At 36.1% G+C, this 16,918-nt stretch overlaps 1 protein-coding gene across 15 annotated transcripts in view; it reads right to left on the bottom strand.

Annotated features, from left to right (window-relative positions):
• The window catches only part of MEF2C (myocyte enhancer factor 2C), a 134,609-nt gene that overhangs the window by 25,531 nt on the left and 92,160 nt on the right, over positions 1-16,918 (bottom strand). For 9 of the 15 annotated variants that reach the window (XM_030969027.1, XM_030969026.1, XM_030969037.1 and 6 more), the window contains 3 exons: positions 11,156-11,299; positions 4,540-4,726; positions 3,399-3,446 (listed from right to left, as the gene is read on the bottom strand). In XM_030969027.1, coding sequence (XP_030824887.1) covers positions 3,399-3,446; positions 4,540-4,726; positions 11,156-11,299 — 379 coding nt within the window. Of the gene's footprint in view, positions 1-3,398; positions 3,447-4,539; positions 4,727-10,956; positions 11,095-11,155; positions 11,300-16,918 lie in introns of all 15 variants that reach the window. The other 6 variants (XM_030969031.1, XM_030969035.1, XM_030969039.1 and 3 more) reach the window with 3 other exon arrangements.

Raw genomic sequence — 16,918 nt, 5'->3', positions numbered from 1 at the left:
TATTACAGAAATAAATAGTTGAAGTATGTATATATTTTATTATACCTGTCATGGATTGAAAAATTTGTACAGGAATTTTCCTTTGATTTTATTATTTACAGTTGTTTTAAGTCTGTAGAAATGCTGTTGATTTAAATCAGCTCGTTCCATTCAAAGGAAAACTTTATTACAAAATAGAAAATATCTTTCTCTGAAAGCTTTTTCTTTTCTTTACAAAAGAAAAAAATAGAATCCAGTCTAAAAGGAGAACTCACTTTGAAAATCAAAAGTTCAAACTACGGATGCAAAGAAAGACATCCTCCAATACTGTTCTATTTTAAAACTTTAAAACTATTGAAAAAATTGGTTTTCTATCAAACTTTCAACATAAACAATAAGCCACTGAAGAAAAAATTGAGTTCAGATATTTCACAGTACTAAAGCTTCACAGGCACTTACTTGTGTTCAAGTTGCCTTTAAGAGGTTTTGTTAAAGACTACAGTCTGTTAAAATTAAAAGAATTTCATGTAGTCTATTATGTAAACAGGTAGACATATCACTTAGCCTTCATATTAGTTACACAGTAAATGAAAATGGATTTAGAGCATGTATATTAGCGTCCAAAAAGTTCTTGTTCTGTCTTTCAATCAAAAGCCTCTGTTTTGAGAGAATAGTGCCAAAGACATTGCTGCATTTATAATTTAGCAATGATACAAAATGTGAAGATCACTCCAATTTTGTTGGCAGTTGCTACTATCACGTGATAGAAACTACTCAATCAGTGTTTGGCTGAGAACAAATTTACTCTTACAAATCTGAGACAACCTTGGTTTACCTTAAAAATACCATACATGGTAATTAGTTGTGTAATATAATAAAGAAGTAGTCAGCTTTTCGAGTTCTATTTATGTCTTAGGTTAACTCCCAAGGTAAATTGTGGATGATTCCAGGGTAACTACTTGAAATAATACAAACTAATGAAAAAAAAACAACTTCTTTAAACACTGTCTTAAATAATAATTATCCATTTCTGAAATTGCAGTAATAATGCAATTTATTTTGGCTCAATTTATTGAAGTAGTGCACAAACTGAGGTCTGGTGCTAGTAACAAAAAGTAGTTTCATTTTATAGTGGCAGAAATGAAACTGTTTAGACTCTTTTCCTTGGAGTATATTATTTTGAATATATGCTATTTTTTCACACTGTGGAAAAATGCAAATTCAGAAGGTTCTAATTTGGCCAGAAATACAAACCCAAACATGATCATGCCACCAGCTTCTGATATGCCAGATGGAGGAAAACACACAGATTTTTGTTTCTTGTGAAAAATTATGAAAAAAGAGAACTTTTTTCTTCTTGTTTATTCTTCTTCACCTTAAAGAAAGATGACTGTCTGAAATACTGCTATTGTGGAATGATACAACTAAGACAGAGGATTCAACCTTATAGTGACCTTTCCATCTTCCTTCAGCCCTTTATCTAATTCTTCCTACTGTTCTACTTTAAAGAGATTTAGAAAACATTTCTTTAATGACATTTAAAACTTTTATTTTCCAATAAAGAACAAAGACTATTCCTGTAATTAAGTATTTATGATGTAGTCTTGGCAATGTTCCTCATATATATGCCTCTCAAATAAATTGCTTACTCCAAAATTGAATTTCTTGAGGGCTTAATGCAAGTCCTTTATTTCTGATTGAGAATAATCAAACCATTGTCTTCCTATGCTTAAATATGTTTTTAATATATTTCCAAAAACCTGCATATTTAAGTGATACACAATTTTTACTAAGACCAAGGATTATTAACAGAAACAGACATGCAGATGAATTTTTATTTTACTATACCCCTGTTTTAAAATAAAACACTGCCTTCTTTACTAACTGCTTTTCAGCATCTATTTAAAGGAATAGGAGACCATTAACGAGGTGATGATATTTCTAATTGAGCCAGGAGAGGGAGCCCCTTAATAGGGAAATAATTCCTATGTCAGTCCCTCTGCAGCTGTTCCTGAAGTTCTGATCAAGCTTAAAAGTAAATGAAATGTTGACACTGCAGAATGAATATTTCTTTAGCTCTGTTTCTCTGTTTCAGGGGACAATGAACAAAACTATAATTTTCTGTCACACTTTTTTTTTTTTTTTTTGAGAACAAAGGAGACTTATAGTGAAGTTTCAATGGTTTGCCTTCCCTACTCTAAAATTAATACAAAATGACTCCCTAAATCTTTAGTAAATGTTTAAACTGCCTTTCTGGTACAGTGCCGTGCAGTTCTAATTGTACTGTTAATGCATCGCATAAATATCTGTGACTCATCTATGTGTGAAAAGAAAAGGGGAGTGGAGATCCCTAATTCATGCTGAGAAAAGACAAGGGAGAAAAATCCTAAACCATTATATCAAAAATTTCTTTATAAGTGATTTTAATAGAAAATATTGGAATTGCCATTTATATAAGCCTTGATTTATGGTGCACAAAGTGGATCTTCCAAGGATTTCTCCATACAATTCTCCCTGAGAGCAGTTACCACAGCAAAATATCATGCTTTACCAATCATTTGTTTTCTGTGAACATACATGTTCTCAAACTGCAAAAGTAATTTTGTCATTGTCTTTTGTAACCTGTATTTGTCATAATGCAACATTGCTGATATTGCTAACAAATCACTGAGTTTACTGAGCAAAGGGGACCACTCTGACAACAATGCTTTGATACCACAGATCTCAGCAAGTACAGTTCTTGGTAGTTCTATGGGAGCAGGACTAAATGGCTTATCTTTTTCTCTGCCTGGGTATTTTGAAAATCCTTTACCTGTTGTGTATCAAAGTTAAGAAATTAAGCAAATACATATGGCAAAGCTTAAGTTCATTACTAATTGTTTAAGTAAATGCTAACAGATTTTGCTGACTAGCAATGGTCTTAAGAGCAGGGGTTTGAAATACAGTTTACACACAGTACGTTGAAGTACAATGAGCAACTCACAACTAAAATCTTTATTCAAGATTAAATTAATAAAATGAAGCCCCAATTCCACTCAAGTGAATGGCAGACTTTCCCCAGATGCAAAAAGGATCAAAGTTTCTCACACTGACTCTACCAGGAGTTTTTCTTGAATAAGGCAAAGCAATGTACCCAAAAGTTTTTATGGAAAGGCTAATGTGAAGGAAATCAGACATTTGTTTCTGTGGAATTTATTGAGGTACAAGATTTTTTGATGCTGCTGGAAAACAAGTCTCTTTCTACTAATAAGAGAAGCACAAATATCAGTGAATGCTCCACAACCCAGCTGAGTGAATTAATCCCTCTGCTAATGGATTTTTACTATCCCCTCTCCAAAAGAGAGCTATTTTAGAACTGAGCTTTTGAAGTAAGTCCTTTATTCACTTGGAAAAACAAATATAAATTCTCCTCTTTTTACCTGCACTGGTGCCTGCACCGGTTGCAAGGTCCCCACCCATCAGGCCACCTAGGGGTTTGAAATGAAATGTAAATGAGCACAATAAATTACAACACTCAAACATTCAAAATATTTTCTCTACCTTCAGTCAGCCTGCTGTAGTACCCATCATTTCTTTCCTCTGACTTCAACATGCAGTTGAATCAGACCCATAATTATGAAATCATGGTGTTTAATGTTATCTGTGTAAGACACTTGCCTTTCAAGGACAAACAAAATATGGAGTACCCATAATTTCCTTATTTTAGTTTCATGCTTCCACAGCATGTGAAAAATTATGTCTGAAAGTTATGTATAGTACTCCTTCATTTGAAAGCTGTTTTTAGTTGAATGCTAGTCAGAAAAGGAAAGGATTGGGAGGAAGAGGATGAAGATTCCTGGAGAAGAATGTAACTCAGAATAAATACATATACATAGTTTTTAATTTCCTCAGCCTTTCACAGACATTCACACTAACGATTTTTAAAACTTCTCTTAGAACTTGGAGATGGTTCTTTGAACCTGGTATACTTAAAGATCTTGATGTTGCTGGAGGCAGACAGATTGAAACAACCTAATCCCCACTTACCCTCATCACAGATGAGCTCTCATCATCGCCAGAACAAAGCACAACCCCTTGCTATGTAAAGCACTGAAGTACAGACCTCAACTAACATTAACCCATCAAGGAGCTTGTGAATGAATCAATAAAAATAAACTCTTCATTTAGCATGTAGACTGATGATTTAAGTAATGAGGGTACTGATTTACTTCAATTTTTTGCATTGGCTACATTTTCTTCCCTGCTTTATGTTGTAATGAGATCTTGCATGAATTAAGTAGATAAGCTGCCTTTTTAGGAAAAAGCATGCTGTCTGCCCTTCTGTTTTTTATTGACTGTATTGACTTCACTCTTCACTGATTTTTTTTTTGGTTATGGTTTTTTTTTTTTGAGCTTTTTTTTTTTTTTTTTTCTTGATTTTTCAACACAGCACTTTTGGATAAGCTCTTATGACTGTTAAAAAGAGAGTTCTTTTTTCTTGGGGTACAATTTATAGTGACCCAAAGCATGCAAGGAGCTGAGAGCAGAGCATTTGAAGGAATGGGATTGAACAGAGCCTACCTGTGTTACCTGCACTTGGAGGCCGATGTGTCACACCAGGAGACATGCTATTCCTTTGCAAAGAAGGATGAGCCAGTGGCAAAAGGTTGGGGTTTCCCAGTGAGCTGACTGGGTTACTGTATACCAAACTGTTGTGGTTGGACACTGGGATAGAAACTGGCATCTCAAAGTTTGGTGGTGGAACAGCCTGTACAAACAAAAATTGAAAACAAATAAGAGAACAGTACAAAACTGAAACAGCCTTTAAGTACAGTTACTCTATATTTAGCTCAAATATTTTGTAATTGGTGATTAAAATATTTGTGCTTACCCCCTTCCCCTAAGACTCAAGAGAAGAGTATCAAAACAATTGCCAAGTCTTTTAAATGTGATTTTTCAAATAATGTTTCCATCTTCCTTTAATGCAGGTTGCACATTTATTTCGTAAGACCTGGAAAGACTTGTTTCATTTTTTCTACTTTTTTTTTGTTGTTTAAAACAAACCTCTGTCTCATGCAGCATAGTTTTCTATTTCTTTCATTCTTTGAAGTCCTAATTGTTCACTTGTCACCCTAATCTAGTGTCATAGATTACTGCAAGATCAAAGTTACATGACAATGGTGACTTCATTGCATGGAAAAAAATTGGAAGGGATAGAATACAAAAGGCAAGGCTCTAATTTCACCTTGTGTTGCTTTAGCAACCAGAATTATCCCAAGTCACATAAAAGACACCAATACAGTAAATAATTTTTTGAATGAGTTTCTTAGCTTGGAAGGGCTTAAAAAAAAGTTAAGATCTCCTCAGGGACAGCTAACAAATACAAGAAATTTAGATACACACTAATCTTTGTGGGCTATTTTTGGGGGATGGTGGTGGTGTTAATGATGCCTTTCCATTATTCTGTTTTCCTACCTAAAAGCAAGACCATCTCCTGAGCTTCTTCCCTTTGCAAGAAAGCTTAAAAAAAGAAAAGCAAATAATGTACCACACTGACAGAGATATGGTACAACAGAGGTTGTGAGGAGATGCATATCTCATTATGCTCTTAGGAAGCTCAGTTCAGGTTTCCTTGGCTGGTTGTGAGTTTGTTGGTTGGGGTTCCCTGGGGAGCAGTTGCTTGAATTTCTATAAAAGTTATGACTACATTAGAAATCCACATTTAATTTATTTGCTTTAAAAATTATTTTCTTGCCTTTTTGATCAGAAAAACTTTTTCAGAATTACCTGACAGCATTTTACGTATTCAATATGTGAATACAGGCCAAGTACTCCTCAATTTGCAAGTTTTCTAATATTTATATTCTTATAAGCTTCAAGAAACAGCCTAAACACATAAAAATTCTTTGAAGTAGACATATTCCAAGGGAGGAAATGAAAGGTTTTAATTTTATTGTTGGACATATCAACTCTTTGTCAGTCAACAGAGGCACCCAGACCTTGTGCCACCCATGTCTCTTTGGCTGGAGCTGTTGTCTATGCCCTCTGTATTACAGCACTATCCATCAAATTACAGTTATCTCTTAAGGCTGTTTTTTTTTTCTTTCTTGGTCCTCTCTAGGGACAGAGAAAATTTTACTCTAAATATAGAGGAATTATTTTGCCTAACCACAAAGAGCAAGATTTTCAGGGTATGATGTTAAGGATACTTTATACAAATGCCTTTGAACTATTTTGAAGTGTTAATTTAGCTCTGATACCCTCTCCTTTTTTTGAGAGATGACCATAGCAACAGTAGTTACGCAGATGAACCTGCTGGCATTGCTCCCCATCCTGGGGGAGCATGGGAATTTGCTTCCTTTTGCTGAGAAGCTGAAATGCACTCCAATGGCTGTATTTTTCATAGACCTGATTGATTTAAGTAGAGGTAGGAAAGCAAGGTGACGTGTTTTGGGAATCTAAATGTTCTACATCTAATCTACAGATGTAAGAATCTACACGTAATCTACACCTTTATGACGCACATTTAAGGTCCTTGGAAATAGAGTCACATAGCATAATCTGAAATATTTGATCAGCTTGAAGGTATGTTTTGAAGCACGTAGTTCTTTTTACTGGCCACAGAAGGACCCAAAACATTCGTAAATCCCATGTTAGTCAGAAGCACATGGCTGTTTGTGGAGTTCAAAGTCAGTGTTTGAGCTCTCCATGTTTCAGTCCAAATTACAGCCTGATGTGAGACATGAATAAGCCAACATGGAGTTTCAGATTATTGCAACATACAATAATCGGGCTGCGATGGAGCTCTCTCTACCTGGTGGATTTGAGCCCGTGGACCTGCCTGCTTGAGTACCAGTCTGTGTTGCATTGACTGTCAGTCAAGAGAACACTGCAGAAGATTTTTGTCACCCTGTGTCACAAGACCTATGAAGCCTGCTTCTGAGTCTGGGTAGAGACTATTATTGCCTCTATTTTCTTAATATCTTTTCCTAATCTAAACTTCTGTTATCTAAACTCAAACACCTGTAAAAATGCAAAACTGAAGGTCTTGCCAGAATTCTAAAAGCTTGTTTGTTTTAACCACTATGTTCTTCCTTCCATGTACAAACCAAACTGTTCAAGATTCTTCTTTTTCTACATTTGTACGAAAAAGCTCCAATCTTGGTAGCTCTTCTGGTTGCCAGTCTCTCTAGTCATGTGAAACTGTTACTTAACTTTCATTTTGTCATTTAAAAAATATATTTTTAAAGTAGTTGAATTATTTAATTTCTGCGCGAACAGTCTAATTTTTGTCATTTTACCCACTATTAGGATCAACTTACATCTGGTTACAGAGCACTTCATAGGCAATTTTATAAGGGCAAAGTTAGTTTACTCTCTGTTTTTCAGCACAATATACTACATCTGAAATACAGTAGTTTTTATTTCTTCACCACAATCAAAAGTTAGAGAGACAAGTTTGACTGGATAAACATCACTATTAAACACTACATCTCTAGGTACAGTTCTCTAGATCTCTGTCTAACTTTATTAGTGTTACAAATTCCTCACAAAGAGCTGCAATGTCCTGCAGATTCCCCATGGGTCGTATTGATTCCATTTCAGCCGGTTGGACATTAAAGTTTCTGATACACTTGTGTAATATATATATATATTAGTAGGAGCTACAGAGGAACTGAAGCCATCTGAGGCCACAGAACAATCCATGTCCATACCATTGAGCTTTCCCAACCTCAAAAAAATCATGACTACATGTAGACTGACAACTGGGAATTGTTCCTGGCCTGGACTAACAACCAAAGAAAATGAAGAAATTGTCTGGGAGAATGTTATTTGGCATCAAAAGGTGCCGAAAGCCTGATGGGGACTGTTCAAAAAATTCACCGCAGAGATAAGCACACTTCATGCTGCTTTAGTGTGTTTTTTGCTTTTTTTGCTAATTCCAATATAGACAAAGTCTACACCGTCATGTGCATAAAATTTGCCACATTTTGCCTATTTTTCCCCCTTCCTTTGTCTTTTCTCCTTTGGACACCACTGCCAAAGAGGGCAGATGGCTCACCAGAGATGATACTCCCAGTGTACAGTGCACAGTGTTGGATGCTCACTCCACAAGCTATGGTACATGTTGCCAAACAAAGCGTTGGACACTCAACCTCCTTGGAACTTAATAGGCCAAACATTCTGTGTTAAGTATTGGTTTTATTCCCCCATGTTCAACCAGGCCTTCATTTATTTAGAGACAGAGATACTTATAGCTTCCTTATAGTGGGCTATTTCTGTCTCCTCTGCTTTCATCATTCTTATGAAATTTACAAATAAGTGTCTAATTTTTATCTGATGGTTTAGAACAATATGAATACTTATCCCCAGAAAATTATCTGAGGAAACATTATTGGGCTTAGCTGTTAGGAGCAAAAGCCAATGTTGTTTTCATTTGGCAGCAACTTTTTTTATGTTACAAAACCAGGCAGCGGCAATGCATTGTTTTATATATTCTGTAAGTAGTGATTTAGAGACTTGACTCAGTGACTTTATTATTAATTTTGCTTCCTTCTCCCCAATTTTCTTGGCTACCTTTGATAATCACAAGTAAATTAATATATCTTCCCTGTCTTAGTTATTCTGATTTGTCCAGTTAAGGATATTACTGTGTACAATACATAATATTTATATATAAAACCAGATAGTTACACATTTACATTAAGTATAAGTTGTGATCTTGATCTTGCCCATTGCATCTCGGCTTATGCCAAGAGAAGGAGTTTCTGTTGCATTACCAGAGAATATCTACTGTTTCTTCATATTGTGGTAAGCAGCTTGGATGGAGGACAGAGGACCTGAGCTCAGCTTATGATGTAGTCAGAGGATGGCTATTCTGTCTTATATGAAAAAATGCTAACATTTTGCTGTTCTATATCTCTGAAGTGTCTCTGAAGTAATTGCACACAAAGATTAATACACTGCACCTCATAACCTCCTGAGAGGTAGGAATCACCAATTAATTCCTGAAGTAGGACTATATTTGATGTCAAAAAGTTATATTTAATGAAAGCAACTGGAGTGAAATTCCATTGATTTTGGGAAAACAAAACTGATATACCACGCTCAGATTAACTGTCTGGTTTCCAAATCTTATATATTTCCTCACTTTACAGAAAAGACAATTTTCCAAATGCTTATGGAGGTAAAGAAAGAGACAGAACTCACTACTATGAGAATGAAGTTTTTTTCCTAGGTTTTTTTAATGTCTTAAGATTTCAGATGATTATAACATGACCTGTTTTGTCAGGAAAGAAAAGAAACAGGTAGCATGAGATTAATAGATGTTCTGAAGGATCACTCCAAATATATTTTTAAGGCAGAAAAGTAGCTTGATGAAAATTCTGTCAGTTTGATTTGAAAAAGCCAAGTCATCCTTGAATGAGAAACAGCATGAAAGAATGATAATTGGTGAGATTTTGATGTGAAAAAGGGTTAAGCAGTCTGGCTTTTAACAGTCTCCCTAAATACTGCAGTGATCATTTGCCAAGTTGAGTTGTATCCTGAGAAACCAAATTAATAGTGACAGCTTTAGAGCTTTTTTGTTCTGAGAAAAACAGCTTTCCAAAAGAAGCAAATAAAAAGGGAGGTAAAAAAAATGGGATAGATCTGTATTCCTCCCTGAGATTCTACATACATGTTGGGTACCCTTAATCAGTCATTTTATATGTTACTTTATCAAATTTGGTGCTTTTCTAGTCTCTGGGAAAGTATTATTTAGTATCCTTATATTTTTCCAAAATATTTTTGGCCTGATGTAAGAACTTCTTCAAATTTTAATTACCTTGAGTGAAAAATCCTTCTGCTGAGACTTAATAGAAAGAACACTTAAGAGTGCTTGAGACAGAATCTAAGCCTCCTTAAGAAGTATCCTCATCTTAGTTGTCAGATTTTGTATGTGCAATTGAATAACAGTACAGAAGACACTGTGCATTCTGGGTATCCAGACAACATCTCTGGTAGATAACCATGCAACCTTTGTATGGGAATGACAAATGAACAAATACAAATTATCTCTTATTCTTGTCTTTTAGAAATAAGAAGTTACCTATGCAAATTCAAATGTTTCTTTGGGTCTATGCAAATATTTGGTTTCCTACTTTGCTTTCCACAGACATTTGGAAAACCAATCAAATATAACCTCCAAACCTCCATACTTGTCATCTTTAAAAATGTAATACTAAACATAATGACAAATAATTCATCCTTTGTATGTCTCGTGCAAAACAAATAGGACATGCAGAGTTATTTCTCTTAGATATCTGGCAAGGCATATGACTGATTGTTAGAAATTTTGACTCAGTTAAAAACAATTTAGCTCATGTTAAAGCATTAAAATAATGCTGATGAGGTCAAAGCAAATTCTCTGATAAAGCTGTAAAATCACCCCAACACACAAACATGTCTGAGACCTGCCATTAGGCTCTCATGCAGTCTGTTTCTCTGCAGCGAGCAAGAAGCTGTAACCCTTCAGTGCTGCAACTGAATTTAGCAGAAACAATGCAGAATTGAAGTTACACATACTAAACACACTAATTACTATATATAAAGCAATTTCATTTTGACATTGCTTTTCCTATATTGCCACAGAAAGTATTCTGTCAATTTGTTAGCCTGTCCACAGAGAAAGATTTCCACTGTTATTTTTTAAGTGTAATTCGGGCAAGTGGTGTAGTAAAACACTTCTGTAAATTAAGTGAATATAGTTCATATGTATATATTTCACTTCCTTCTGTAGGTTTCACCCATAATAGGCTTTGTCTGTGTGTCAGAGTTAGAGACTTGAAAGAAAAATACGCCATGTGAAATTTTCTCACCACAATGCTTAGTTATATATTCGGCTATTAAAGCCTTTTTCTAGCTGAATTTATTTCCTTAAGAAGCCAGAACTGAAAGGGTTATGATTTGTTACTCTGTCAGTTATCAGCAGACAGCCATCTAACCTTTGGTACTTACAGGTATTTTATGGCTCTTGATCATATTATCAAATTCTTCATTAATTTTTTTGTATTTTTCTTCAGTGCGTGGGGTGAGAGCATAAGAGGAGTCAGGATCAGGGCTTTCACAAGCTTTGTTTTCTTTCTTGTGCAATGCCTGCCAGATTCAGAGAAATATCAGAAAGTAAAAAAAATGAAAAGGAGCTCAGAGTACTTACACATAATCTTTGCCTGCTGATCATTAGATCAATATCTTCATTAAGTTTTCTGTACTTGTCCTCGGACTCAGGGCTGTGACCTACTGAATCATCTGCATCAGGGTCTGGACTGTCACAGCCATTAAGTCCTTTCTTTCTTAATGTCTGAAATACACAATTTGGGAAGTTCAATCCTTGACATGGGCTGCAAGAAAGACTCAGCAGTGTTAAAGAAACACAAACTGCTCATCATAGAAAAATGTTAAATTATGCTTTAAGGAAAGAAAGTGACTAATGATCCACCACACTGATGTGTGGTTTCCAATGAGTGAGGACCATACAAGACCTCGCTCTTCTGAAGCTGGTATAAATCAATAAAGAATGAATCTGGTAATTAACAAAAAGTTAGTGTCTATGCTAGTACGTCCCCTGCCTCATGATTCCCACATCCTGCAGCATTACGGGTTTAAGCTAAATACAGAATGCAATTTATTTTAACATAAACCGAAGTTAACATATTTATCTATACTTTACCATGGAATACACTGATGTTCTTATTTTCTTTTAAGGAAGATGCAGGAGAAGCAAATGGAAAAAGAATTGAATCTGCAACAAATTTAGGAATCCATTTCTTCACAGAGGAAGAATAATTACCCAAATAGAATTCAAGGACTTTTTAGCAATGTTGTTCCTAAGTCTATGCTTGTGATAGGACAAGAGGGAGGACAGAGTTGATGATAGGGTTATGAAATAACAATTAAGAACTTCTAGACATGATGTTTACTTTTTATTGACTACACTTAAAGTGCTAAAAATGCACAGGGCTAGAGCTTAATGCACGGGAAAAAGCACTGCTAAAGCAGATGCTTAATGAAAAGTCAAAATGAAAGAATTTCAGGTTTAGCTACTCAGACATACACAACCATGTTTACCATCACTAAGACAGGAGAGTTGAAAAATCTTAAAACCAGGACTGAATCAGTAGCTTGCAATTCAGAACAGTTGTCTTGCTTCAAAAAGGCTTTAACTGATCTACCTTTACAGAGCCCCAAAGAACAGCCATAGACTATATTAAGGTAAAAGAATATGAGAAGAAAGTGTGGACTCCTCAAGTACAAGCAGTAGTACACAAAGAAAATATATTCACAATTTCTCATATTTAGCTTCAAGAATGAGTCACTCAAAAACTCTTCAAAGTCTACTTAACTGTCTACAAACTTTTTAAGTTAGCTTACAGTCCATTCTGTGTTGAAACCTGGCTAAGCAATCTCAATTACAATGAAAATATCACATATTTTGTCTGTTAGTAAGTGGCTAATGTGCACTGTCTGTCAATGTGGGATACTCTGGTATCTTTTTGCCTTCTCAGAATGGTTGTGTATCAGCTTTTTGTTCCTCCAGGAATAGTACATTTCATAATTTTTTTTTTAAATTATGATGGTCAGCTTACTACTGTTACTACCCTTAAATATTATAATGTCATGCCATGTCAATGTTCTACTACTGTGGAAAAACCCCTGAACCCTCCATTTTCATTGACTAAACAAAGTGATGGTGATCTACTCTATGAGATCTGAGCCTTCTAATCTCCCATTGCAGACCTCTGAAACAGATTTAGGCATTTGTGAAAGGCTGGCCCAATGTAGATCTTTCTTTTCAAACTTCGTATCTATAAAGACTTCAAGTCAAATCCATGAGCTACTTCCTTAACACCAATAAAATTATAATCCATTTGAATAAAAACTTGAGATGCTAAAACAACTCGAATGATTCCCTACACCTTTTTCTACTCTCCTTGCTCTTTTATCTCTTAAATGTTAAATGTTCAGTTAGCAGAACAGACATAATACATGATATCTACTGCTAGCAGCTTGAAACAATCCAATTAGCAAGAGGGTTTTGCAATCAGCTGCTGTTTAACAGATTTAATAGATACAACAAGATACAGTATAAGCAAAATGTCTCATTGCAATCTCAACTAACATTCTTCTCTTCACATAAGCATGAAACAGTTGTCCTCTGAATACATAAAACATTCTGTTTCAAACTTAGATCAAGCTGTCCAGACATGAAACCAAGATCAGCATACTTGGCACCATTTCCAGAGCTCGTATGATACACTCATGGAGTCCTGCTGATTCCTATGGAGTCCCTAAGGACAGATGTGGATGTGAGCTGGACTAAATGACTTCCTCAACTTCAGGCTTTGAGATGACAGACAAAAAGAAATATGAAAAGAGAAGAACCAGAGGAATGCTTTGTAGCCTTTTTGAATCTTTTCCCCTCCCATCATTTACAAATCCTGCTGAATTCACAAGACTGTGTCTGTGAGAAGCAGATGGATCTTGACCTCAGCATACTCATAATGCCTTAAAGTTCTGCAAATGATTAGCACTCAGTTGCTGTGGTGGTTTGTAGAGATTTGGGGATGCACTGCACCTTTCAGATACTCAGAAGAGGAAAGGCAATGGGAGCCAACATATGTCTTGCAACAGTCTCCAAACAGACTGGATTCCCTTCCATCGTAGAAGTATTTTTACTAGATATTTATTTTTACATTATTTTCATACCCTTAGAAATCACGTTGCTTGCCACACCAGGCACAGAAAAAGCAATCTCTATTTTCACTAGAAAAGCCAAGATGAAAAGTAATAAATTGTGTCAATATTCTACCCAAAATTCACTTTAGCCCTAAAGAGCAGAGGCAAACCTTTCCCTTGCAAAAAAACATCAGTCTTGTGGTTTTGGCTGGTACCTTGGCTGATGGTGCAAATCAAACTCAGTAATGCAGACCATTTGCTCTCTGCCCATCACACCTCAAAAAAATTCAATTCAAATCAAATCAAATCAAACAAATACAGACACAAACCCTTAACCCCCATCTAGAAAACACTACAAAAATCCCAAACAAAAACAAGGATGTATTTCAATGAGATGGGTTAAGGCTAGGCAACAGGAATTTCCACATATTATTTCCACTAAGAGGCACAGCTCCTAGCTTTGTGAGTGCTGGAACTAATGCCTAGTTCCCTGTGAATTTGATTTTGGGGTAAAGTGCAATATTCAGAAAAGATTTCCTGTGGAAAGGTCTCTGGGGATTTCTCTTCTCAGTACCCATCCTTCTGCTGACCCTTTGCTGCTTCTGTTTGTCACAGCTTAGGTTGAAATGCTGCCTTCAGCTGCAAGTCTTTCTGGGAGTAATTTCTGGTTCTCTTTTCTTGCACAAGAACAGACAATTTTCCTGAAACTTGCTGGAATTTCACTGTCTTGGAGACCCCTCCCTTTGTACTAGATTTGCTTGGCAATGAATAAAAAATGAAGTTATAAGGGAAAAGACAGAAGAACAGATTGGTAGATTACACAGGGGCAGGAACACACAGGGTCACATCAAAGTCTTCCTCTGGAGAGGAGAGCAGGCTGGAAGTGATGTGCTTAAACTCTAAGGCACTAAGGTAATGAGTTGTACCAAGGACAGAAACAATGACCCTGAACATATCAGGATTATCTCTGCCTCCTCAACATGCAGGCTAGTTTTCCCTATCTTATTACTGTGTTCATTATTTTACTTTCCTTCATGTCATTAACTACCACATCAAACCTCCCTTTTTTATTTTTCCTTCATTTTTTCCATTATTGGTGTTCTTCAACACAAGTTTGTACAGTACAGGTAAAAGTGATGCTGACCAGTGTCAAACTGATTAACCCTTTTTCACAAGCTCTCTGGAGATTTCCTCCTCTCATCTATTTAGTGTCACCTCTTCAAAGAAGAAGCTGGTTCTGGAGTCTTTGACAGTCTTACAGTCATTTTGAAATGGTTTTTCTTGTTGTTGAGTTGTCATAGACTCTTACAAACCCCAGAATAGACCTATCACATCCTCCTGGAGATTAGCTAGCTTCCAAAGATTTCATGGCTATTCTGGGAATTTTTAAAAGGACAAAATAACACAAATGTATAGTGCATTGCATTCTAGAGAACCCTAAGGCAGATTTCAGTTATTTTAAAAGAAAATAAGCCATTTTTCAGCTACAGAAGCTCCACTTCTTCCAAGCAATTAATCAAGTAATTATATTGGACTCCAATAACCTGAAATTAGCCAAGGCATATGAAAAACAAAATGGTCAAAGGGAAACAACCTTAGGCTGAAATGTGCTGTGCCAGCAATTAGCCTAAATCTTACTCTGTAAATCTCAGAGGAGAAATCCTACTATAGTGACATACTGACTGCTGCAAAACAGAGTATAAACAATTGTTTGCTTTCTTTTCATGCAAAACTTATCATCATTATGGAAGCTCAAAAGAAAATATGGCAGTAATATCCAGGTCTGATTTTATCAAGGCAGTGAAAATCATTGTAATTTTGAAGAATTTTGAGGAGGAAACACCTTTCATTTTCCTAATCTAGTCTCTGTTTCTGCAGTTTTATCCTCCAGATGTTTTTTGGTCTTTTTTAGCATCTCTTTAACAGAATGAGCGGAGAAGGTTAGAAATGATTTTCTTTTTTCCATCTTGTAATTTAGTTTGTTCATCTTTCTTTTCAATTGGTTTATCTGCTATGGAACTGTAGCAGCAGGTCTCTGACCACTGAGAGAAGCACAACTTTCCCAGGTATCGTTCTGGGAAAAGTCTGTGAGAAGAGCAGAGAAAAGAATGAGAAACAATTCTTATCTTAGCTTACTACACCTAGTAATGTAAACATGTAAAATATATTGTAGAAATTTGTTTACCAAAGAATAGTTTCTTAATTAACTAATACTAATAGTATTTAAATTAGAGGACCTATTAAGTCCAACTATATCATAACTATCTGAAAAAACAGTAAGTTTCTTAGTAAATAGTAATCAACCTTCTATAAATACATAGAATCTATACAACTTATTGCCAGTCCTGGCCTGTTGCAATGACATGGAACTGCTTCTCATAGCACTCCAGGGCTTGGAAATGCTCACAGTACAGGTGCCAAATTGAAGACTAGGTCAGGCGATGAAGGTCCCAAAAGACTCAGATCAGCCCAGTATGTTCCTTTCTGATATGCTCTGCAACAAAGACCTAACAAGGTTAGGTTAACCACTATCTTCATTTGAACGCAATCAAATTTATGGAGGTCCATCAAAAGAGCAGAAAATATTTAGACATGGGCGTGATTCATTTAAGCACCAGTCTGTTCTCTGTGCAACAGAAAACTTTAAGTTAGAAAGTGTTGCATGAAGAAAACCTCCTCTCCTCTCCTCTCCTCTCCTCTCCTCTCCTCTCCTCTCCTCTCCTCTCCTCTCCTCTCCTCTCCTCTCCTCTCCTCTCCTCTCCTCTCCTCTCCTCTCCTCTCCTCTCCTCTCCTCTCCTCTCCTCTCCTCTCCTCTCCTCTCCTCTCCTCTCCTCTCCTCTCCTCTCCTCTCCTCTCCTCTCCTCTCCTCTCCTCTCCTCTCCTCTCCCCTTCCTCTCCTCTCCTCTCCTCTCCTCTCCTCTCCTCTCCTCTCCTCTCCTCTCCTCTCCTCTCCTCTCCTCTCCTCTCCTCTCCTCTCCTCTCCTCTCCTCTCCTCTCCTCTCCTCTCCTCTCCTCTCCTCTCCTCTCCTCTCCTCTCCTCTCCTCTCCTCTTTTATAATGACATTTTAGGATGAAATTGCATGATACAATTTATGGTGCAATCAAGTAATGAAAGATTCTACTGAAATGAAAAACTCAGAGGAAGAGATTGGTTGCTATGGGAACTACCCATCTGAATTTCCTAACTTACATGTAACTAATGTCTTAAATTTTATGTTTCATTAACACCAAGTTCTTAAATTTT

The sequence above is a fragment of the Camarhynchus parvulus genome, chromosome Z, assembly GCF_901933205.1.
Source record: "Camarhynchus parvulus chromosome Z, STF_HiC, whole genome shotgun sequence".
Taxonomy (NCBI): Eukaryota; Metazoa; Chordata; class Aves; order Passeriformes; family Thraupidae; genus Camarhynchus; species Camarhynchus parvulus.
This window is presented reverse-complemented; position numbering and strand designations above follow the sequence as displayed.